This window comes from Gracilinanus agilis, chromosome 1 (assembly GCF_016433145.1).
Source record: "Gracilinanus agilis isolate LMUSP501 chromosome 1, AgileGrace, whole genome shotgun sequence".
Lineage (NCBI taxonomy): Eukaryota > Metazoa > Chordata > Mammalia > Didelphimorphia > Didelphidae > Gracilinanus > Gracilinanus agilis.
In genome coordinates this window covers 97,266,271-97,290,893 of record NC_058130.1, presented here as the reverse complement: position 1 = coordinate 97,290,893, position 24,623 = coordinate 97,266,271, and the positions used below count along the sequence as shown (strand labels likewise).

The window sequence follows — 24,623 nt, the reverse complement described above, 5'->3', positions numbered from 1 at the left end:
ATGTCATTTACCCCAAGTCTATTCCATTGATCCTCCTCTCTATCTCTTAGCCAGTATCATATTGTTTTGATGACTGCTGCTTTATAGTATAGTTTAATATCTGGTACTGCTAGGCCCCCTTCCTTCATATTTTTTCATTATTTCCCTTGAAATTCTTGATCTTTTGTTATTCCAAATGAAATTTGTTATAGTTTTTTCTAATTCAGTAAAGAAGTTTTTTGGTAGCTTGATAGGTACGGTGCTAAATAGGTAAATTAATTTGGGTAGAATTGTCATTTTTATTGTTAGCTCGTCCTACCCATGAGCAATCAATGGCTTTCCAATTGTTTAGATCCAGTTTTATTTGTTTGGAAAGTGTTTTGTAGTTGTTTTCATATAATTGCTGTGTTTGTTTTGGTAGATAGATTCCCAAGTATTTTATATTGTCTAGGGTGATTTTAAATGGTGTTTCTCTTTCTACTTCTTGCTGCTCTAGTGTGTTGGAAATGTATAGAAATGCTCATGATTTATGTGCATTTATTTTGTATCCTGCAACTTTGCTAAAGTTGTTGATTATTTCTACAAGCTTCTTAGTTGATTCTCTAGGATTTTTTAAGTAGACCATCATATCATCTGCAAAGAGTGATAGCTTAGTCTCCTCCTTGCCTATTTTGATACCTTCAATTTCTTTTTCTTCTCTAATTGCAACTGCTAGTGTTTCTAGTACTATGTTGAATAATAGAGGTGATAATGGGCATCCTTGTTTTACTCCTGATCTTATTGGGAAGGCTTCTAATTTATCCCCATTGCATATGATGTTTGTTGATGGTTTTAGGTATATGCTGTCTATTATTTTTAGGAAAGGTCCTTCTATTCCTATACTTTTCAGTGTTTTCAATAGGAATGGATGCTGTATTTTGTCAAAGGCTTTTTCTGCATCTATTGAGATAATCATGTGATTTTTGTTAGACTGTTGATATGGTCAATTATGTGGATGGTTTTCCTAATGTTGAGAACCAACCTTGCATTCCTGGTATAAATCCTACCTGATCATGGTGGATGATCTTCTTAATTACTTGCTGGAGTCTCTTTGCTAGTATTCTATTTAAGATTTTTGCATCTATGTTCATTAGGGAGATTGGTCTGTAGTTTTCTTTCTCTGTTTTTGATCTCCCTGGCTTTGGAATCAGTACCATATTTGTGTCATAAAAGGAATTTGGTAGGACTCCTTCTTTGCTTATCATGTCAAATAATTTGTATAGTATTGGGATTAGTTGCTCTTTGAATGTCTGATAGAATTCACTTGGGAATCCATCAGGCCCTGGCGATTTTTTCTTAGGGAGTTCTTTGATGGCTTGTTCAATTTCTTTTTCTGATACGGGATTATTTAAGTATTCTATTTCTTCTGCTGTTAGTCTAGGCAGTTTATATTTTTGTAAATATTCATCCATATCTCCTAAATTGTTATATTTATTGCCATATAATTGGGCAAAATATTTTTTAATGATTGCCTTAATTTCCCCTTCATTAGAGGTGAGGTCTCCCTTTTCATCTTTGATACTATCAATTTGGTTTTCTTCTTTCCTTTTTTTTATTAGATTGACCAGTACTTTGTCTATTTTATCTGTTTTTTCAAAGTACCAGCTTCTAGTCTTATACTATATTCGTTTACTATTTCTATCTTAATTAAATTGTTCATTGTTAAAAGCTGCTAGAAGTTTTCTTTTCTCTTGCTTAAAAGGATAATATTAATTTACAACTCTACTATATTCTCATTAAAACTTAAATTATTAAAAGCTGCTCTCTTATTTTGTCAAAACCCCTATTTTAACCCTTACACTACACAGTATATTAAACCTACCCTTTCTAAGCCTTTCATGACTATGTCTGTAATAGACTCTCTCTCCTTCAGATTCCCTTACTTGTTTCAAAGCACAATCAATGTAGCACCTCCTACCTATCAGCTTCTTTCTGACACACTCAGTTAGTTGTTAAACTTTTTATTACATGCATATATTTACATATATGTATGCACATGCACACTTTGTACTAAATATATACACATATACATATATGTTAATTGTATGTCACATATATTACATATATTCCCCACCTCTTAAAATTACGAGTTTATAGTTTTATTTCATATATGTGCTTATGTGTACAATATATTACACATAAACATAATATATGCATATGTTGAATATATTATATATTACAAATATCACTAGCTATATTACACACAAACACACATATATGTTAAAAATTATCTTTCTTCCTTTTTCATCCCCACCAGTTGAAGAATATAAGTTCCTTGAGGACAGGGAAAGTTTTATTCTTTATTTTATATCCGAAGTGCCCAGCATCATGTCTTGTACAAAGCAAAATGTTAACTCAAATTGAATTCAATGAGAAAATGTAATAAATGAGAGAAGATTTTCAACTGGAGATGACATCTGTCCTAGGCCTTGAAACAAGAGAAGGATTACAGCAGAGATGGGAAAGGAAATATGTGCCAGGAAGGGTCTGTGTAAATATATAGAGACAAAAATGGAATGAGCTAGGGAGCAGTGAGTATTTTAGGTTGACTGAAGCATAGAGTATACAAAGAATAATTCAGGTAAAATAGAGTTCTAAATGCCAAGTTAAGGACTTTGTAGTTTATCCTGGGGGCAAAAGAAAGTCATGAAAGATTTCTGAGCAAGGATAGGTCATAACTGCTCCTGTGAAGAGAGACCTTAAATAGGAAGCTTTCAAACCACCAGATAGTTCCATCTGCTATTTTTCTAGGCAGTATAATCTTTATCAAAATATTCTATTCCTTTTTCCAGGAGGAAACCTTCCTTGCTTACCTGGTACTGGTCTGAGCAACATGAAGGAATTTCAAGGTTGGCACAGGACAGACAGACCGCAGTAACTCCCAGGGTTCCACTCCCATGTTCAGCCCACTATAGGATGACAGAGATTTGGTCAGTATAGCTACCAAAGCTTCCCAAGACTTCTTGTTTCTTCCAACAACATGACAAGGTCATTCTATATCCTTTAATTTTTCTGTTTTATCATGTGCCTTTTGGACATTGGTTCAAGAAATTGCCTACTTGGGACAATGCTTCCTTCATAGAGCTCAATGGAGGGTACCCATTGGATACAATGCATGAAGTCATGGGACTAATTTTTTGTAAAGACATCAGTACTTAGACATTCAAACATAGTCATATGATGCCATACAATAGTAGATAGAGGACCACTCTTGAAGTCAAGAAAACTTGATTTCTATTACTTGGTTGGCCATGTTCAAATTCTTTAACCTTTCATTGTTCCAGGTAACTTGCTAAGATGATATCATACTGATCATCAATGAAGCAATAAGTATTTATTATGCACCTATTATTTTCCTACTAAATACCCAGTATGTGCTATGAGAGGCATTGGGGCACAGTGGATAGAGCCTTGGAGCCAAGAACAAATTATTAAGCGTTTACTATCTATGAAAAACACAGTTCTAAGTACTAGGGATACCAACAGAAAAGTAAGAGTCTCTGTTCTCAAAGAATTCACATTCTAACAGGGGAGACAATATATGTAGAAAGTTTCAGATAAATAGGTGTGTCGCCTCTGATAATGACTATTTTGGGTCAATACCCAAACTGTCTGTATAAGTGCCTCTACTTTCATCCAGTAATGAGGCTCTTTTCCTTCCCATCATCCATCCAATAAAATGGAAGAGGAAATTTTTTTTAACACTTACCTTTGGACAGTTACATGCTGGGAACTAATATGGCAGAGTAAGGGACAAGCTTGCCCAAACCCACCAAACACACAAAAATAGAAAACAAATCACCTCAAAACAAAGAAAAACAGGAGGGACACATCTCACTGGGGTGAGAAGGGGAAGTAGCACATCAAGTGCAGCATTGGGGAACCAAAAGAATGTGGACCAGCCCAAAGCACTCAGACAAAGAAATGACAAAGTATGAGGGCAGCCCAACTTGCTACCAAGTGGCCTGAGGCAACTAACTGAGTAGGGAACAGTTGAGTCCATAAGACAATAGGGGAACTGAAAGGAGGGTGAGAATTATCCAGCTGGACAAAATAAGTGCATGCCTCTTCACAGGAAGACAGCCAAGCAATACCCTCAAAGTGCATACTGTGGGACTCCAAAGACAGCTGAGCCTACCGTCAGCTGTCATCAGAGAAGGCTAACACTAGAAGCACGAAACAGTGCTCCCTATGCTCCAGGAACAGAGCAAAATGTCAACAAATAGACAAGGTAATGAGAGGGAAAAAATAATAGGAAAATGAGCAAAATACAAGAAAAAATTTAACTTAAAAAGTTATTTAGTTATTGGAAAAATTAAAATAAAAACTCAGAATCAGACAACAGTGGCAAAAAGGAAACATGTGAAGCCCCAAAGGAAAGTGAGAATGGCTGTCAGACTACAAAAAGCTCTTGGAAGAACCTGAAAAGAAGTTTAAAAATTTACCAATAAAAGAAATGATAAAAAGATTCAACAACTTTGGGAAAATTCACTGAAGAAAACTACTCCCTAAAGATTAGAATGGGACAAATAAAAATGGAGGCCAAAAAGAAACACTGAAGATTCTACCTTAAAGAGTAGAATTGGCCAAATGAAAAAGGAAAGACAAAAACTCAAGGAAAAAAAATTCCTAAAAATTAGAGTTGAACAAGTAGAAGTTAATGACTCCATAAAACATCAGGAAATGATAAGACAAAATCAAAAGAATGAAAATAAAATAGAAGAAAATCTCAAATATATCACTAGAAAAACTGACCTGAATTCATGAGAGATAATCTAAGAATTATCAGAATACCTTAAAGCTATGATCAAAAAAAGTTCCTGGATGCCTTATTATAAGAAATCATTAGGGGAAACTGCCCTGATATATTCAGACAAGATGGAGAAATAGAAATTAAAAGAATCCATTGATCACTTCCTAAAAAAGACTCTAAAATAAAACATCCCAAGACTAGGTACTCCAAACATTTAGAAGGAAACAATTCAAATATCATGGAATCTCAGATAACATTACACAAGACTTAACAGCTTCTACATTAAAGGTCTAGAAGGCATGGAATATGATACTCCAAAAGGCAAAGGATCGAGGCCTACAACCAAGAATCACCTACCCAGAAAAATTAAGCATAATCCTCCAAGAGGGAAAAAAAGTGATATTTAATGAAATAGAAGATTTCCAGACATTCCTGACCAAAAAAACCAACAAAAAACCCCCAAAAAACAGAGGTAAAAAGAAAATTCATTAAGCAAAATAGATACTCAAGAGAAGCATGACAAGGTAAGCAGAAAATTGAAGATTTGAGGTTAAATTGATTACATTCATATATGGGAAGGTAATAATTGAGATGTGTAAGATATCTATGATGCTTGAGATACTTAAGGTACTTAAAGTATTCAAGATATCTAAGGTACTTAAAATGTTATCACTAATAGGGCAATGAGAAGAAGTATACATAGAAAGAAGGGAGTAAGCTAAATAGTATGGGTTAATATTGTGAAGATGGGATTAATTCTCCCCTCTCCATTTTTAGATTTAATCACCAGAAGCATATACACCCTTTTTATCTTCAAGTATGAGGAGGTCTGTGACACACATGTGTTACAGTGGGTGATGAATCAGAATTGACTGACTGCCTCCTGGACAGTCCTAAGCAAAACTTTAGCTGTAATTGGTCCACATAAAGTGGAAGAAAGGCACAGGAAGGCAAAAGTGTTGGTCACAGGAAGTTCTTGCTACTTTTAAAGATCTTTCCTTTCATCACTTCCTATGCCTTTGTAGAAGGTGTTTATTTTATTATTGCTTTTTAAAACATTTTAATAAAATATTTTATTTCCCCTTTTCTCATTTCTTATACCTAAAGTACATATAATCAATATTAATCTCTTTTTTTGATTCTGCAGTAATATAAGTTTAAAATGTATATTTACTCTAATATAAATGCATACCCAAAAGCTTTAGACTATGGAAACCTGCAATTTATTGATAAATGTTATGGGACTGTGATTAATGTTTGTACCTGATTCCAGGTGATGTAACGATTAAAAATGATAAAGGCTGATATTATAAGAGAAATTAATATTTTAATTGCCATGGCCATGTTGGTAAAATATATATGACCACGCCTGACTATATTTAAAAATGAGGCCCGTCTGTATCTCTACCCATCTTCCTCCTCTCGCACACCAGAGAGCCCGCTCAGGTATCAAAGAGGCCGTCTCCAGCCCGCCCTATACGTTGGTTCCCGTTCTCTGACATAATCACATCAGAAACCGGAAACCCATTGGAATCACGGGAAATGTAGTCTCAAAGTCCTCCACCTGTCCACAGGAAGTTTGTAAGATACTTTTAAATGGCACCTCCCTGAATTCCAAACACACAGTGAGGGGAACAAAAGAACCACCACAGTGCCAAGGAGAGCACAAAGAGCAATCTGCATAGTGCCTAGAGCATAAGGTCAAAAAGACCAAACCAATCCTGGTGGGATTGATGAGAATCTATGCCAAGACAGAGGATTTGTTTGAGGTTTGAGGTTGTGGTTGTTTGATGTAGACCTTCCCTGTCCCACATTTCAACAAGTACCAAAGTTTCGCTATCATGCTGGCTCCCCTATCCCTGAGAGTGAAGATAAAACCAGACCAGGGAATGACACTTCCCTCTCACATGAAAATCTAGTCTTTTTTTTTCTTTTATAGTATGACAACTTACTATAATTCTGGCTGCCAATGGGTAACTGCAATATTACTGCATTTTGTCCTACAGACTTGTGGGACAGAAATTTATTTAATTTGACCCTAAAACAAGGGCCTATTATGAATTTATTCTTGTTTACTCAGAAAATTTTTATACATAGATTTTTGATATTTTCATCCTGATTTTGAATTTTTTTCTTCTATTTGTTTTTCTTTTCATATTTTGGGTTTTTCTTTTGATTTTTGACTCTTATACTCCATAACTCAACCATGTATCCTGAGCTGATCTGGATATTGGTCAATACCCTCCTCAGGGGGGATTGTATATATTTTCATAAAATCTACAATTTAAAATTTTGTTCCAGAAATATTTCTGTAAAAGAAACTTAATTCCTTGAATCCAGAAAATGAACTGTTTGGAGAAAGATGCCTACAGAAACCTACAATGTATCAAGAAGATACAAAATGAACTTTGGAGTACAATTGATTGAACTCAAGGGGGTTGAATGCATTTATTTTGAATGTTAACTTTTATGCCAAAAGGGACTGTCCTCTAATTGGCTTTTTGTCAATGCACCTAGCAAAACATTGGTTTTGCTCTCTCTCTCTCTTCTATTTTCCTCTTATCTCAAATTATTGCAGTTACCTCTTAGAAGGTGCAATATTGTATACACTTGTAGTTAGAAGATTTTTAGGGGTACAAGATGATTATGTCAAATGATCAATTGGGGAGATTAGTCTCCCAAACGATCACAGGGGGATTGTGAAGATGGGATTAACTCTCTCCTGCCAATTTTTATATTTAATCACCAGAATTGGTGATTAGTAATTGGTCCACGTAAAATAGAAGGAAGGCACAGGAAAGTTTTGCTTAATACTGCCCAGGGTGGCAGTCCATCGATTCTGATTTGTCACCCACTATCACTCATGTGGATCATAAACCTCCCCATACTTAAAGTGGGGTATACATGCTTCTGGTGATTAAATCTAAAAATGATCAGGGGGAAGTTAATCCCATCTTCACAATATCCCCTCCAAAAAATCAAGGGACAAGAAAAAGGAACATAGAGGGAGAAGAGAAAAGGTGAGATCTCATGTGAAGAGGCACAGAAGAGTCAATACACTGGAGGAGAAGATGGGGAGTGGAGGATAACAGGCAATGTTTGAACCTTACTCTTGTCAGAATTAGTTCAAAGTGGGAATAACACCAATATTCAATCAGCTATGGAAATCTACCTTACTCTATAGCAGGGGTTGGCAATGTATGGCTCTTTCTGCAGGAGCCATAAAGTCAATTTTTTTTCAGGCTCTGTTACAGGAGCGCGCACTATTACAGGAGCACACACTGTGAGCACTGTATGGCTCTCACGAAATTACATTTTAAAAAATGTGGCATTTATGGCTAATGTAGGGAGGATATAAGTTTTGTGTAGCTCTTCCCTCTCTCTCTTCTCCAAGAAATGTGGCTGGTGGAGGTGGGGTGAGGTAAGAGGCAGGAGAATTTTACTCAGGTGTTTTTTACTCAGGTTTTTGCTTTTGTTCTTTTTGTTTTTCTACTTCAAATGATTATTAATAAACTTTATAAAATATAATATTTGGAGTTATTTGATGTTAATTTAAATTTCACGAGAGAGAGAAGGATAGAGTGAAAATAAGATTGAGGAGCATACAATTAATCTTCATAACTGGGAATGTGAATGGGACGAACTCACCCATAAAACAGAAAAAAATAGCAGACTGGATTAAAAACAGGAATCCCACATTACACTATCTACAAGAACACATTTAAGTCAGGGAAACACACATGGAATGAAAGTAAGGGGATAGAGCTGAATCTGTTGAGCTCCAACTAAAGTAAAAAAATCAGGGGGAGCAATCAAGATCTCAGACAAAACTAAACTAAAAATTAATCTAGTCAAAAAATGTAAGGAAGGAAATTACATCTTGATAAAAGGCACCATGGACAATGAAGTATTATCAATACTAAACATATAAGCATCAAATGGAATAGCATTCAGATTCCTAACGGAAAAGTTACATAACTACAGGAGGAAAAAGTAAAATTTTACTAGTAAGAGACTTCAACCTTCCTCTCTCAAAAGTAGATAAATCCAACCAAAAAATAAACAAGAAAGAAGTTAAGGAGATAAATAGAACTTATTAGATTTGATAGACCTCTGGAGAAAAATGAATAGGAACAGAAATATATCTTTTCTCAGCAGTGCATGGCACCTTCACAAAAACTGATCATACAAAAGAGCATAAAAACCTCACAACTAATGTAGAGAAGTAGAAATATTATATGCATCTTTTTCAGATCATAATGCAATTAAAATTATATTCAACAAAGAACAGTGGAAATAAAAATTAAAAATTAGTTGGAGACAAAATAATCTTATCCTCAAGGATGAATGGGTTGAGGGGACATTTAGTTGGCTCTATAGATTGAGAGCTAGTCCTAAAGATGAGAAATCTTCAGTTCTAATCTCACCTCAAATACTTCTGAGCTGTGTGACCCTGGGTAGGCCATTTAAACCCCATTTTCTAGCCCTTACCACTATTCTGCCTTGGAACCAATACAGAATATTGCTTCTAAGAGAAAAAGTAAGGGTTTTTAAAAAGAGAGAATGAATGGGTCAAAGAACAAATCCTAGAAACAATAATTTTATTAAAGAGAATACAATGAGGAGATAAGATACCAAAATTTATGGGATAAAGCCAAAGCTGTACTTAGGGGGAAATTTATAACTCTAAATCAGTGATGGGCAAACTTTTTAAAGAGAGGGATCAAAGGAAAGGAAAAAAACTTTAGGTGGACCAATATAATTTATTAAAAAATAACAATGATACATTTTACAAAATTCTTGTATTTTGACTGAAAGATTATGAAGGAGAAGGGCTGCATCTGGCCCGCAAGCCATAGTTTGCCAATGACTACCGTAAATGATTACATCAATAAAACAAAGAGAAGATCAATGAATTAGGCATACAACTAAAAAATACTAGGAAAAGAAGAAATTTAAAATTGTCAATTAAATACCAAATTGGAAATCCTGAAACTTGAGGGAGAGATTAATAAAACTAAAAGTAAGAAAACTATTGACGTAAGAAATAAGACAAGAAGCTGGTATTTTGAAAAAATAAAATAGATACATATTGATTAAATTGATTTTTAAAAGACAGAAGAAAATCAAATTACTAGTATGAAAAATGAAAAAGGTGAAGTCACAACCAATGAAGAAGAAATTAAAGCAATTATTGAAGTTATTTTGTTCAACTATATGCCAATAAATATGAAAATCTAGATTAAATAGATGAATATTTACAAAAACTATAAACTGCCCATATTAACAAAAGAGGAAATAGAATATTTAAACAATCCCATGATAGAAAAAGAAATTAAACAAACTATCAGTGAATTCCCTTAGAAAAAGACCTGAGAGCCAAGTGGATTTACAAATGAATTCTATCAAACATTCAGAGAACAATTAACTCTAATACTACATAAACTATTTAGGAAAATTGGGGAAGAAGGAATTCTTCCAAATTTCTTTTATGACACAAATATGGTACTGCCAACTAGACTAGGAAGAACTGAAACAGAGAAAGAAAACCATAGACTAATCTCTCTGATGAATTTTGATACAAAAAATAAATACAATAATAATAAGGAGGGGGCAGCTGGGTAGCTCAGTGGATTGAGAGCCAGGCCTAGAGACAGGAGGTCCTAGGTTCAAATCCGGCCTCAGACACTTCCCAGTTGTGTGACCTTGGGCAAGTCACTTGACCCCCATTGCCTACCCTTACCAATCTTCCACCTATAAGTCAATACACAGAAGTTAAGGGTTTAAAACTAAAAAAAAAAAAAAAGAATAATAACAAGGATATTATAGCATTGTATCACAAGGATCATGCACCAGAACCAGGTGTGTTTTACCTCAGGAAGGCAGGGATGATTCAATATTCTAGGAAAACTATCAGAATAATTGATCATTACCAATAGCAAAAGCAACAGAAAACATATGATTATATCAATAGATGCAGAAAAAGCTTCTGACAAAAATACAATACCCATTTCCCTATAAAAACAGTGAAATAAAAGGAGCTTTCCCTAAAGTGATAAATGGCATCTATCTAAAACCATCAGCAAGCATTATCTGTAATGGGGATAAACTAGAATCCTTCCCAATAAGATCAGGGGTGAAACAAGGATGCCCATTATCACCACTACTATTTAATATTGTACTAGAAATGCTAGCTATTACAATAAGAGCAGAAAAAGAAATTGGAGGAATTAGAATAGGTAAGGAGGAAACAAATTATCATTTTTTGCAGATGATATGATGAGGGAACCATGAATCAACCAAGTTGCTAATAGAAACAATTAACTTCAGCAAATTTGCAGAATACAAAATAAACCCGCATAAATTATCAGCATTTTTACTTACCACCAACAAAGTCCGACAGCAAGAAATAGAGAAGGAAATTCCATTTTAAAATAATTGTAGACAATATAAAATGCCAAACCAGTAACTAATATGAACACAATTACAAAACACTTTTCACGCAAAAGTTGGACCTGAATAATTGGAAAAACGTTAATTGCCCATGGATAGGTCAAGCCAATATAATAAAAATGACAATCCTACCTAAATTAATTTACCTATTCAGTGCCATACCAAACTACCAAAAAATTATTTCATAGATCTAGAAAAAAATAATAAAATTCACCTGGAAGAACAAAAAGTCAAGGACATCAAGGGAATCAATGGGAAAAAAAATTAAGGAGGCCTAGCTGTCTGAGATCTCAAACTGTATTATAAAACAGTAACCATCAAAATAATCTGGTACTGGCTAAGAAATAGATCAATGGAATCGGTTAGGCAATCAGTATACAGTAGTTAATGACCATAGTAACCTACTGTTGGAAAAACCCCAAAGATCCAATCTTTAAGATGAGGAGGGAAGGCAGGAGAGAATTTGAATTGCAACATGTCAGATAATTCTCAAAAATTGTTTCTACATGTAATTGAAAAAAAAAAGTTTAAAAAAACTCCTTGCATTCTGTTTAGTATTAATTATAAGACAGAAGAGTAGCAATTGGGGTTAAGTGATTTTCCCAGGTCACACTGCTAGGAAGGGTCAAATTTGAACCGAGGTCCTCTCAAATTCAGGCTTGTCATTTTATCCATTGTGCTACCTAACTAATTACCTGGGGAACAAACAACGGAGGCAGATAAGGAGGAGAGAGAATAAGAGGGAGGAAGGAGGCAAGAACTCAAATCTTTTACCTGGTTGGCCGGAAATTGTTGACTGGGTACAAGAGTCCTGCCACACAGTCTGCAATGTAGGTGTTCATGTTGGACAGGGACACTTGGGATAGCTTTCTAGGCTCATGGATATTTTTCTTCTCCATGCTGGCTGCTGTTCTCTTCAGGACATCATCATTGTGGAACAGAAAGATGCCATCTGCATAACTACAAAGACAAAGACCACAACAGTTGGGGCACTACAGGTCTGGTCAGTGCTGTAACATGAAGCAAAGCCTAAGAAATCCTCACTGAGTGTCTCTCCTGATACTAAGAGTCCCCTAAGCAGGCCAGTTCCCTCCTATTCATAGCATAGATTTAGGGTTGGAAGGGTATAAAGAGACCATACTCCAACCTCTTTATTTTATAAATGAGAAAAGTCAGGCCAGAAATTAAAGGGCTTGTCTCAGCATATGGACAGTATGCATTTGGACTGATAGCCTTCCACAACTGGGTCTCCTGTGGAATGAGAGAAGAAGAGGTCACTGAGTCTGTAAAGGCATTTTTTAGTGGAAGTAAAGGACTTAACAAGAATTTATTAAGCACTTTTTAGGTGCCAAGCACTGTGCTAAGCACTTTTAAAATATCATGTCATTTGATTCTCACAACAACCCTGAGTAGTAGTAGGTGCTATTATTATCCTCACTTTATATTTGAGGAAACTGAGCCTGAAAGAGGTTAAATGACTGGCTCAGTATTACACAACTAGTAAGTTTGTGAGGATTTGAGCTCAGGTCTTCCTGATTCCAGGTCCAATGCTCTAGCTGCCTCTCAGAGATAGATGTAAGCAGGCTGAAGCATATTCCATATGAGGAATTTTGACAGAGAAAGAGTAAAAGGATGAAGTTAAAGACACAAATGCACAAAAAAAAAAGGGGGCTGGTAACATGATGAAAGAGGGTGATAACAGATGGATAGCCCACACATTTTACTGGGATGCCTGCAATGTCAGGAGGAACTGAGGGAGGCTCCTAGTAGGTTGAGTAGATGCCTGTGATTAGGTAGAGCTTGTGGAAGAAGGGCATGCGTCCCATTTGGCCTCTATTGTTTCTTTTTTTTTCTTTAAACTCTTATTTTCTGTCTTAGTAACAACTTTAAGACAGAAGGGCAAGAGCTAGGCAAATGGGAGTTAAGTGACTTACCCAAGGTCACACATATAGGAAGTGTCTGAGGCCACATTTGAACCCAAATTCTCTTGACTCCAGGCCTGGCACTATCCACTAAGCCACCTAGCTGTCCCACCCTTACTGTTTCTTAACCCTGAAATTTATTTTCTTTGTCCTCTGGAGCTCTGCCCCCTTTACCCTCCCACCCTTTCACTCTCCTGAAACTGTTCTATCTAAGGTTGCCAGTCACCTCTTAATTGCCAAACTCAATGGCCTTTCTTTTAGTCTTCATCTTCCTTGACTTCTCTGCAACTTCTGACACCAGCAACCACAGTCTTCTAATAAAGAAGATGTCACCCACACTCTGCTGGTTCTCCTACTTCTCCAATTCCTCCAGCTTCCATTGGTTCCCCATTCTCTTGCCCGGATCTTAATAAGGATGTGTCTTTAGGCCCTCTCCCTTGACCATCACACTTAATCCCCACCTTTAATGGCTTTAGTCCCCATCTCTAGGCTAATGACTCCTCAGTCTCTTTCTTTCTCACTCTCTTTATTCCTAACCAGACACCTCAGTTCCAGTCTCATATCTCTAACTCCGTGCAGGACACCCCACTAAATGTCCTCTTAGCAATTAAAATATAGCATGTCCAAAGCAAAACTCTGTATCTTTACCACCAAACCAGCTCCCTCTAACTTCGCTACATCCATTGTGGCACAACCATTCCCACTGCTTCCCTACCATAGTTAAGGTCTAAAATAGACCAGGTTATAAAGTTCAATTTTTTTATTTTAATAAGCACTCATGAACACTGTAATCTAATTTAAAACAACTTTGTAAATTAAAAATCAAAATAACATACTTTAAGAAGATACAAAGGATATTAAATATCACAGAATGAATATAATCACCATCATCAATTGCAATAGCATTTCATGTTTTAAATGCTTTGTAATGAATTATTAGCATTAATCCTCACCTCTGTGACAAAATATCAATATTATTATTTCCATCTTACAGCCGAAAAATTGAGGTACAAGAGGATGAAATGATTTACTCATAGTCATCATCAATTCTTATACTAGAACTGAGTTCAATAGTCTTTCCCTCCCAAATTTAGTAGTCTGTCCTTGGGTAAAAAGCTCTGGATCTAACAAAACTGCACCATTGCTTCCTTCCATTTGAGATTTGCCTAAAGCCTCATTTTTTTAGATACTTAGTGAGGTTACCTCTGAAGCCAAGAAAGGCACAACAGAATGTTGTAATGTTGAAGAGGGCACTCGCCAGTCTGGTATGGGGCCACCGTTACAGACAGAATCTGTCCTAAGGGATATTCATCTCTGATTTCCTCACAGAGATGAGAGCCAAGACCTAAGTGAAAAAAATAAAAATCCAGATAGCAGCAAGTTAATAGAAGAGTAAATATTTACTGCAGGAAATAGAAAAGGTAATTTTGGAAACCTTCGTCTCTATATATCCACCTCTACTGAAATATGGATGCTGCCATAACAATGATGTAATAAGGAATTGGCCAATGAAAGCCCAGACCTTATGCTCATGTGCAGTGTGCTCAGCTGGATGAAATCCCACTTGTGGACTTCATGGCTGCTGGTATTCTATGATCCTCTGGTCTGTGTATCACATAAGGTAGGAAAAGTATTTTTTACTAGCTTATGACTCAGAAGCAAACATACTAAAAGCTTTCCCCCATCCATTATATAAAACACCTTTATTCTTTGTTATATTATAAAGTTTATTTTAGTTACAGTTTCATTAAAGGTAGAAAACTTAAAAATAAGAGAATATGTTGTTAAAACAAAATGTGAATACTTTTAAAAGAAATGGAAAGTCATTATATTTTAAAGTTTCCTCTTTCCACTAAGAATGGTGAGGACAACATGGCGAAAGAGGATAACAATGACTCAACCTCAGACTCTTTCCTGCCTGGCTGTGTTTGGGTAAAATGGCAATAACTGCCATATTGTCCAGATGGAAAGAGCACCAGTGGCCTATGTCCTCTACTTGGTTTGACATGAAGCCACAAATGCATGAACTTATTGTTTATGTCTCTATTGTGTTCATTATTTCCTGCATGAGGGGAAAGAGTAGAGATGGAACCAACTAGGCTATAATTTTATGAGCACTGAAAGGTCAAGAGATGCCAAGGGTCCAGGAACTGAAGTCTATGTTGGAGTTTGCAGACAACCAAGACTGATGAAGAGGGAAGTCTCAAATGATCTGCTTGACCCAACATGCTGAACATGATCTCTACCAAAAAAGGGAGCTGCTTTGTGCATTGGCTATACCATATTTGAAAGTGAACTTGGAAGTTTGAGGCTACTCTCTCCAGGAATGGAGACTGTAGAAGGGAGATGGTTTGGGGGGATGTTTTGTACTTTTGTCCTTAATATATCTTCTCAGTAAATATCCCTTTGTGAAAGCTAATTGATGATCACTGGTTAAATGATATTGAAGTTCTAACTACTAGGTCAATCAATGATCTAAAGGAGATACTGTTACTGGTGATTAACCTGGACCACACACTCTTTCCATTTATTAGTCCTCCCAGAATGAAAATTTAGGGAGTTTGAGTGACCAGACAAATGTAATATTCAAGTGCCTTAGTCCATGGACAAGAATTGAGAATGAGAGGAATATGGCAAAACAGGTGCTGAGCTCCTTGAGAAAGGAAAGATGACTTGGGAGTCAGTATACTTGACTGAGTGGAAAATTTTAATTGTGTGAACTTCAAAAGAGAAAAGGTTACTTAGTGAAGGAGGCAAAGGAGGAGTATCTGGAAGTGATGGTGGGAAGATATTCTGTCTTCCTTTCCAAGATCATATGAGAAGGAATAGTCATAAAGAGAGGATCATCAAGGATGCAGTGTCATCAGGGTAGAAACAGGGCTTTGGGAGGACTAATAGATGACATGAGTGTGATAAAGAGGTCCAATGCAAAAGATGTGCTTGCTGTGAAACAGAAATTCCAGAGGGCTCAATGGAAAGAGTAGGCAGAGTTGGCCTGGGACATAGATGGAATCTAGTCGAAGGGAATGGGGATAAGAGAGCATGAGCAGGGGATGGTTTCTCATAAATAGTTGTTGATTAATTATTATAGGGACAGAGAGTCATTCAAATATGGCAATCTTTGAGCAGTTTAATCTGGCCTCCATGACTCTCATTTTGTTTTTAATCACACATTAGAGAAATTATTTTTAAAGTAGGGTTCTTGTTACAGAATCCTACAGACCAGAACACCTATGTATATACTCAGGAAATGTAATATTTATACAATGATTAAATCAAATGTCTACTCTGATTAAAAACGAATAAAAAAACTTTTAAGAAATGTAAGTCTGATTCCCGTGGCTTCAAAAAGTGAAAGCTAACAATAGATTACCTTTCTATAACAGCAAAGTGCTTTACATGATTCTATTTGATCCTCACAATAACCTTATGAAAAGTCTAATGAAAGTATTATCTATATTTTAGGTATGAAGAAAATTTTAGCATAGGGATGTCAAGGGACTCCCCCATAGTCACCTAATACACAAATAAAAGAATTAGGACTTGAACTCGGGTCTTTTGACTCCAGAACCACTATGCAATGCTGCTTCTCACTATACAATGTGTTTTCTAAAGAAGACTGGCAGTTGGATACAGAAAATGAAATTTCTTTATTGAAAATGGGAGGGTAGGCACAGGGGTATCATGCTAGCAAATTTGGGATATATGTGGGTAAATTTTTTTTCCTTTCTTTTACTGATAGTAGAATGTTAAAGATAGAAGTAACATCAGCACTCAAAATAGAGCAAAAGTTCATGGAAACAGACCTAAGAATTTTCTTGGGACTAGCAGAAAGCAATTCTAGAAAAATTCTCTGTTAGTGAAGCTGGAGCTTAAATAAAAGTGGGAATTATGAGGCTTGAGACATGGTGAAGCAACTAAAAGTTGTAAAGGACTAGAACATAGCCCCAAGGAAGGTTTAGGACATGCTGGAAAGTCATGTTATAATCTGTGTAGTTACGATGACTAAGCTTGGCCCTGAAGACAAGAGAAAATGCATTTCCCTCCATTTGAAGAAGTGGGAGACAATTGCTGTGGAATACTGCATATAATGTCTAGGGGTTACTTTTGCTGAACTCCTTTTTTTCTCCTTCCTCCTTTTATTCTTAGTTACAATAGATGGTTTATTGGGTGGAGGTGGATGAAGTATTAAAAAATGGGTAATTAAAAAAATGAGTGGGTAGAAAGAAGGAAAGGGAAGAGAAAAGGAAAGAAAGCAGTGTTACCAAGTATTAGATGATGTAGTGATTGATAGCAGTAAAAGATGTAAACAAAGAATTAGTTATCTTATTTGGTGACACCCCATCTCCATTTCTTATCTAACATCTCTCTGATGATCCCCTATGTACCTTCTTTTACCTGATTGATTATTGATAATATGTTGTAGTTTGTATTCACAGCCATCATGCAACTCTCTCATTTCCTTTCCCCACCCTATTTTTTTTAACTCCTTACCTTCTGTCTTATTCTCAATACTAAGTATCCAGGCTAAGGCAGAACAGTAAGAGTTAGGCAACTGGGGTTAAGCCCAGGGTCACACAGCTGGGAAGTGTCTGAGGTCAAATTTGAACCTGAGATTTCCCATCTCCAGGCCTGGCTCTCTATCCACTGAGCCACTTGGCTGCTCCTTCTATTGCCCTTTGACTGACTCAATTTGAGTTTTTTAAAGACCGAGATATAACATAACTAACAGTCATACACACTAGAAGAATACTAATGTGAAATAGATGAGCCTTAATTTCATGAAGAAGCTTGAAGCTATTAAAATCACTGCATCATTTCCCAAAGGCAATCCAGTCCTTTCTGTACTTATATCCAATTCTGGGCCCAGTTCATCAGCCATCTACTATGCTTACCCTCCACAAAGTTGTACTCTGATGTCTCACTGTGGCATGGAAGTGACCCTGGATTCTTTTTTTTTTTTTTAATTTTTTTTTTAAACCCTTGTACTTCGGTGTATTGTCTCATAGGTGGAAGATTGGTAAGGGTGGGCAATGGGGGTCAAGTGACTTGCCCAGGGTCACACAGCTGGGAAGTGGCTGAGGCCAGGTTTGAACCTAGGACCTCCTGTCTCTAGGCCTGACTCTCACTCCACTGAGCTACCCAGCTGCCCCCATGACCCTGGATTCTTAAAGGCTATGTTAATGAGAAAACAAGTTGTAACAGGTTCTACCAAGATGGAACAGCTTCAAATACAATCTTGGTAAAAGCAAGGAATAGTCTGCCTAAGGATGGAAAGATTCATTACCAGTAGGCTAGTCAAATGGAAACAAATTCTTCAGTCATGAATTTGGCCATAACTGGCATTTCATCTGACAATGAATTCATGGCAAATCATGAAATATTCATCCATTTCACTTAGATTGTCAGATTTATTGGCATATAATTAGGCAAAATAGCTCCTAATGAATGCTTTAATTTCCTCTTCATTGGTGGTGAATTTATACTTTTCATTTTTGGTTCTGGTAATTTGATTTTCTTTTTTCTTTTTTTCTTAGTCAAATTAACCAATGCTCTATTTTATTTGTTCTTTCCCCAAAAAACAACTCCTAGGCTTATTTATTAGTTCAATGATTCTTTTTCTTCCAATTTTATTAATTTTTCCTTTGATCATTAGGATTTTCACTTTAGTCTTTAGTTAGGATTTTACATTTTTTTCTAAATTTTTATTTTCTATTTTACTGATGTAAGCATATGAATATGTAAATTTTTCCATAAGTATTACTTTGGCTGTATCCCATAAATTTTGATATGTCTTCTTTTCATTGTCATTCTCTTTAATAAAATTAGTTGATTCAATCATTTGTTCTTTGACCCATCCCTTTTTTAGAATTAGATTATTTAGTTGCCAATTAATTTTTAGTTTTTCTTTCCATGGATCTTATTGATTATAATTTTTATTACACTGTGATCCAGAAAGGATGAATTTATTATTTCTGCTTTTTAGCATTTGGTTATGAAGTTTTTATTTCCTAACACATGGTCATTTTTTAAGTATGTGCCATGTATTGCTGAAAAGAAGGTATATTCCTTTCTATTTCCATTCAATTTTCTCCAGGGATCTATTAATCTAACTTTTCTAAAATTTCATTTACTTCCTTTACTTCCTTCTTGTTTATTTTTTGGTTAGACTTATCTAGTTCTGAGAGGGGAAAATCTGGGTCCTCCACTAGTATAGTTTTACTGTCTATTTCCTCCTGAAGCTCATTTAATTTCTCCTTTAAAAATTTGGAGACTATACCATTTGGTGTGTATATGTTTAGTATTGATATTGCTTCATTGTCTATAGTACCTTTTATCAAGATGTAATTTCCCTGTTTTTGTTTTTTTTTTTTTACTTCAGCTGAAGCACAAGAAATTCTGCTCCAGCACCTTACCTACTTCTGTGTATGTCTCTCTGCCTTAAATGTGTTTCTCGTAAACATTATATTATAGAATTCTGGTTTTTGATCCACTCTGAGATCTATTTCTATTTTATGGGTGAGTTCATCCCATTCATGTTCACAGTTATGATTACCAATTGTGTATTCCCCTACATCTTATTTTCCCCTTTTGATTCTGCTCTCTCTCCTTTGACTGTCCTTTCTCCCAAGTGTTTTGCTTTTAATCATCCCTCTACTTTTTCCTCCCTTTGATTACTCCTCCTTGTCTTATTCCCCTCCTACTTCTCTAAAGGGTAAGATAGGAATCTATATCCAAATGAGTATGGTTGTTATTCCTTCTCTGAACCAATTCCAATGAGAATAAGGTTTAAGCATTTCCCATCACATTTTCATCCCCCCTTCCACTGTAGTTCTTACTTCCACTGTAATTCTTACCTCATGGGTGAGATAATTTACTCCATTCTACCTCCCCCTTCCCTTTTCTTCCTGTGCAATCCTCTTTTTCATCCCTTGATTTTTCACATATCATTCCATCCTAATCAACTTACTCCCATAACATCTGTCTCTGTATACTCCTTTTTAAGAAAAAAAAAAGATTTTTATTTTTCCCCAATTGCATGTAACAATAATTTCCAACATGTTTCAAAGAATATTGAGTCTAGAATTCTTGTCTTATCTCCCTTCCTCCCCACCCAGCCATGTTGATTTGGTAAGCAATCTTACACAGATTTTACATGTATGATCATGTAAAACATTTCCCCATATTAATCCTATTGTAGAAGGAAATTCAAATGAAAAAAAAAATTAAGAAAGTGAAAAAAGTTTATTTTGGTCTGGATTTAGATTCTAGCCTGGAAGCAAATGACATAGTTTTTATCATTAGTCCTTTGGGATCATTGCATTGCTGAAAATAGCTATTATTCAGAATTGTGCATTGTATAGTACTCCTGTCACTGTGTTAAGTGATCTCCTGGTTCTGCTTATTTCACTGTGCTTCAGTTCATGCAAGACTTTCTGGTTTTTTTCTGAGCTCCTCCTAGTTGTCATTTCTTATAGCACAATAGTATTCCATTTTAATCTTATACTATAATTTACTCATCATTCCCCAAAGGATAAGTATCCCCTCACTTTCCAATTCTTTTTCCCCCAAAAAAGAGATGCTTTAAATATTTGTGTACATATATGTCCTCATTTTTGTTTTTTAATCTCTTTGGACTATGTATACTTTTAACTGTTCTAATAATGATAAAAATTTCAAAAGTTACAAATATCATCTTTCATGGCAAACCATGAAACAAAGCATAACTGAGTAGGGAAAATGTGATAATCTTTCATTTGACGTAACACATGTTGGAGAGCTCTAACCATTCAGGCTACAAGGTTCAGGCATCATTAACCACTAGCTGCCATCAGGCAGTTTATCTGAATTACAGACCCAGTAACTTGGTAGAAAAAAAAGTGGGGGGGGGGGAGCTAGATGAGTGCTTTGTAATCCAAAATAATAAATAATATAGCTAGATTCCCTCCCCCACCTTCCTATTACATACCTGCTCCTGTGCCACCACTTAGACTGTGAAAAAGCACGGTCCCACTGTAACAATCTCTGAGTTCTACTTCCTTCCGAAGTCTCTCCATGGTCCTGTAGAGAAGACTCTTTTCACAGTTTGAAGGCTTGTTGTAGTAGCCTTGAAATAGACCATATACAATGGCCACTGTCAGAGGGATTTGGTTCCATAAAAAAAATATACATATATATATATATATATTCTGGGGCTATATCTTCCGAGGAATTCCATCTTAAAGCCTTTAATTCATTCTACCACTATAATCACTTCCTTATAAAACATTACTTTCTCCACACTCTTCACACAGTAGTTCACCAACATTTGCCTTGGACCACCAGAAGAGGCAAGGGACTGGGATCATGTCAGAGGCTAGGGCCTACGTCTAGCCCTATTTTCCAGAACTCTAGCAATTCTAGATTCAGTATTCAGACTATAGAGGGGAGAGGGACAAACAAGGTCCTCTCATTCTATCCAAGAGTAGAAGAGGAAACAGAGAGGAGACAGAGACTGACTCTAACACAGAGTCTTAATCTGGAAACCAAACTTAGACATGAGCAAATTGAAGAAATGTTTAAGAAATATAGATGTTAAGGTAACCTAGAAGAAAAAAGCAACTCCATAGCAAATAAAGGCTCAGCTACAAGGACTCCAAGAATCTCTGCAAGAAATTTTTAATAAGTCACAAAATAGAATTGTATTCTCAAGTAGAAAAAAAAAAAGAAGAATAAATAGCTTAGGAAAAAAATGTGGAAAATCTTACCCAAGTAGCAGACTCTCTGAAAAAAAATCTTAAAATAATGCAAAGAAAATTAATTAAATCTATGAGCCAAGAAATATGAGAACAAAATCAGGATACTAGAGGAAAATGGTAGATAATTTATATGCTTCTCTTAAAAAAAATGACCTAAAACTACAGGTAAGAAGAGATTATTTTAAAATAACAAAAGTTTCTAAAAATCATAACAAAACAAAAAAGCTGAATACCATATTCAAAGAAACCATAAAAGAACAATCCTCAATGTATTAGAACCAAAGGATAAAGTAAAATGGAAGGAATCCACTGGTTACCTCTTGAAAGAAGCCCAGATTGAACATATCTGGAAGTGTCAAAGCCAAGATCCAGAGTTTCTAGGTAAAAGAAAAATAATGAAAGCAGCCAGAAAGCAAGCAAGCATTAAAATACCAAGGAACTCCATTTAGAATCATATAAGATTATACTGCAACTACCATAAAAAAGAAAATCTTGAAATGTGATAGTCTAAAAGGCAAAAGATAAAGCCTTATAAGAATAATACATGCTATAAATGTAAGTATAATTCTATAGGGGGAGAAAATAGACCTTAAACACAAACGTAAGAGGAAGCAAGAGAAACCTAGAAAAATAAATATAGTTGAGCAATTGGAAGCAGATAAATGATGATAAATGATTACTAAAAGAGGGAAAAGAGACATGTGTCCCTCTAGAATAGCATTGCTATTAGACAAGGGGTGGTATTTGCTTATAATACCTAATAGTGGGGAACCTGAGGCTAATGGATTACTTGAGCTGCCAAGTTGTTGTTGTTGTTTTAATCAAATTAACTAGTGGTTTATCTATTTTACTGTTTTTCAGTTCTTCCAAGATGGTGTGATCTAAGTGGAGGTGTGTCCCCTGGCCTGTGCTCTGGTTTGTGAGCAACTATAATCACTCTTTCTTGCCCTGGGACTGTGACCAGGGTCATTGCTCCTGCTAGTGCTCCTTTTTGGCCTGGGATTGTGATCTGGAACCATTATAGGCAATGCAACAGAGTCTTGCACTCAGTGCTAATAAAGCATCCCTTATAATATCCTTCTGACCATTTGTCAGAAGTTGTTACCTTCTGTGGGCCAAGGACTCTGGAAGCCACCCTTGCAATGCCTACTTCTTGCTTCCTGGGACGTGGCCTACACTGGACTGCACTAAATTTTCATCCCAGTGAGACAGAGATTTCTTGCCAACTTTCTAAGTTGTGAGAGACTGGAAGATTGTTTCACCCCATTCTTTTCTTGGTTTCTGCTGTTCTAGAATTTGTTTTGAGGTATTATCTTAACATTGTTTGGAGGGGAATTTGGGAGAGCTCAGAAGAGTCCCTGCCTTGACTACACCATTTAGCTGTTGCATTTTGAACTAGAGTGAAGAAAGTTAACCATATGCCTGAACTAAGTCTGGCACTAGGGGAGTGAATTGACCCCTGTCAGAAAAAGAGGAGAACAAGGCTGATCAGGAATGGAATCAAGCACTATCCTACTCCAAACGTGAGGAAGAGAGAGAGAGAGAAAGCCTGAGAGAGGAAGGAAGGAAGGAAGGAAGGAAGGAAGGAAGGAAGGAAGGAAGGAAGGAAGGAAGGAAGGAAGGAAGAAAGGAAATGAAAGAAAAAAGAAATAGCTAGAATGAGTAGGCCTAGATTCAAATCTCAGCTCTTCCACTCCCTCCCTATATGATGTTAGACAAGTCCTTCCTCTTCTATGAGCCACGGTTTGTTTATCTGTAAAATGAACCAGTTGGCTTAAGTGATCTCTAAGGACCTATCAAACTCTCAAATCTATGATTCTATAGTTTTCAGGGGAGCTGGCCTATAAACTGGGCCTTGAAAAGTAGGTAAAGTTTCAAATGGCATTACATCGGATAGGGATGTTTTCCCCAATGAGATCTCCTTGTGCCCACCAGGAAAAGATATTCAAAAAAAAGTGACACTAGAAAATCTTGACGAAGGGCCATGTCCAAGAATTACTCAAATATGAAGTACATTCCTTAGACAGAGCAGGGACCTAGACGTAGCAGGTGCATGATATCAGAGTTGAGGATAAGAAAGCCACCCCCACAACCTCTGTGCTCCCATCTGTGCTGGGAGATACCCAGAGTTCCTGGAGTGTTCATGTCACAGCTGAACAGTGGACTATTAATAATCCAACCCCTGTGCCATTTCAGGAAACACAATCTATAAATTGAAGACTTTCTAATGCTTAACTCAGCAAAACTGTTTTCCAATAGCAATTTCATGTCCAAGATAATGTGTCATTTTTTCTCTTAAGTTTTTCTTTTCCATATTAAAAAAGGAAAGAAAGAATACAGTTAGAATTTTGCCAAGGCACAAAAACAGACTCCCAAATCTGAGAGTTTCAGAATTTCAAATTCAGTTAAAACACTGAATCTAAGAAGTGGGTTCTCAAGTTGGCAATGTGTCTCCTTCCCACATCCCTCCTCAATTACCATCCAAGTGCAGAGGCCATGACTCAGAGAATGTGTAAACCCAAGACTTGTAAACACAGCTCTTCCATGCCACATGTTCTAGATTCTTTGCTGGTGCAGTGCAACTAAGGGTCGGGGCAAATAAGGTAAGGAGACCATTTGAGTTCAACTTCTGAAGCTGTTTATTCTGCTAAAATTTAGGTACAGGCCAAAATGACTGTTTTCTCTATTGTCTCAAACGAAACTGCTGACATCTAAGAAGTATGAACACTTGGCAGATTT

The 24,623-nt window shown here is 36.1% G+C and overlaps 1 protein-coding gene across 1 annotated transcript in view; it reads right to left on the bottom strand.

Moving 5' to 3' along the window:
* The window catches only part of LOC123247965 (tubulin delta chain-like), a 45,242-nt gene that overhangs the window by 11,266 nt on the left and 9,353 nt on the right, over positions 1–24,623 (bottom strand). Inside the window, exons 3-7 of the mRNA XM_044677088.1 lie at positions 23,300–23,343; positions 21,116–21,253; positions 14,350–14,491; positions 11,999–12,184; positions 2,832–2,927 (exon numbers count right to left, since the gene is read on the bottom strand). Of these exons, the coding sequence (XP_044533023.1) occupies positions 2,832–2,927; positions 11,999–12,184; positions 14,350–14,491; positions 21,116–21,253; positions 23,300–23,343 (606 nt within the window). The remainder of the gene's footprint in view (positions 1–2,831; positions 2,928–11,998; positions 12,185–14,349; positions 14,492–21,115; positions 21,254–23,299; positions 23,344–24,623) is intronic.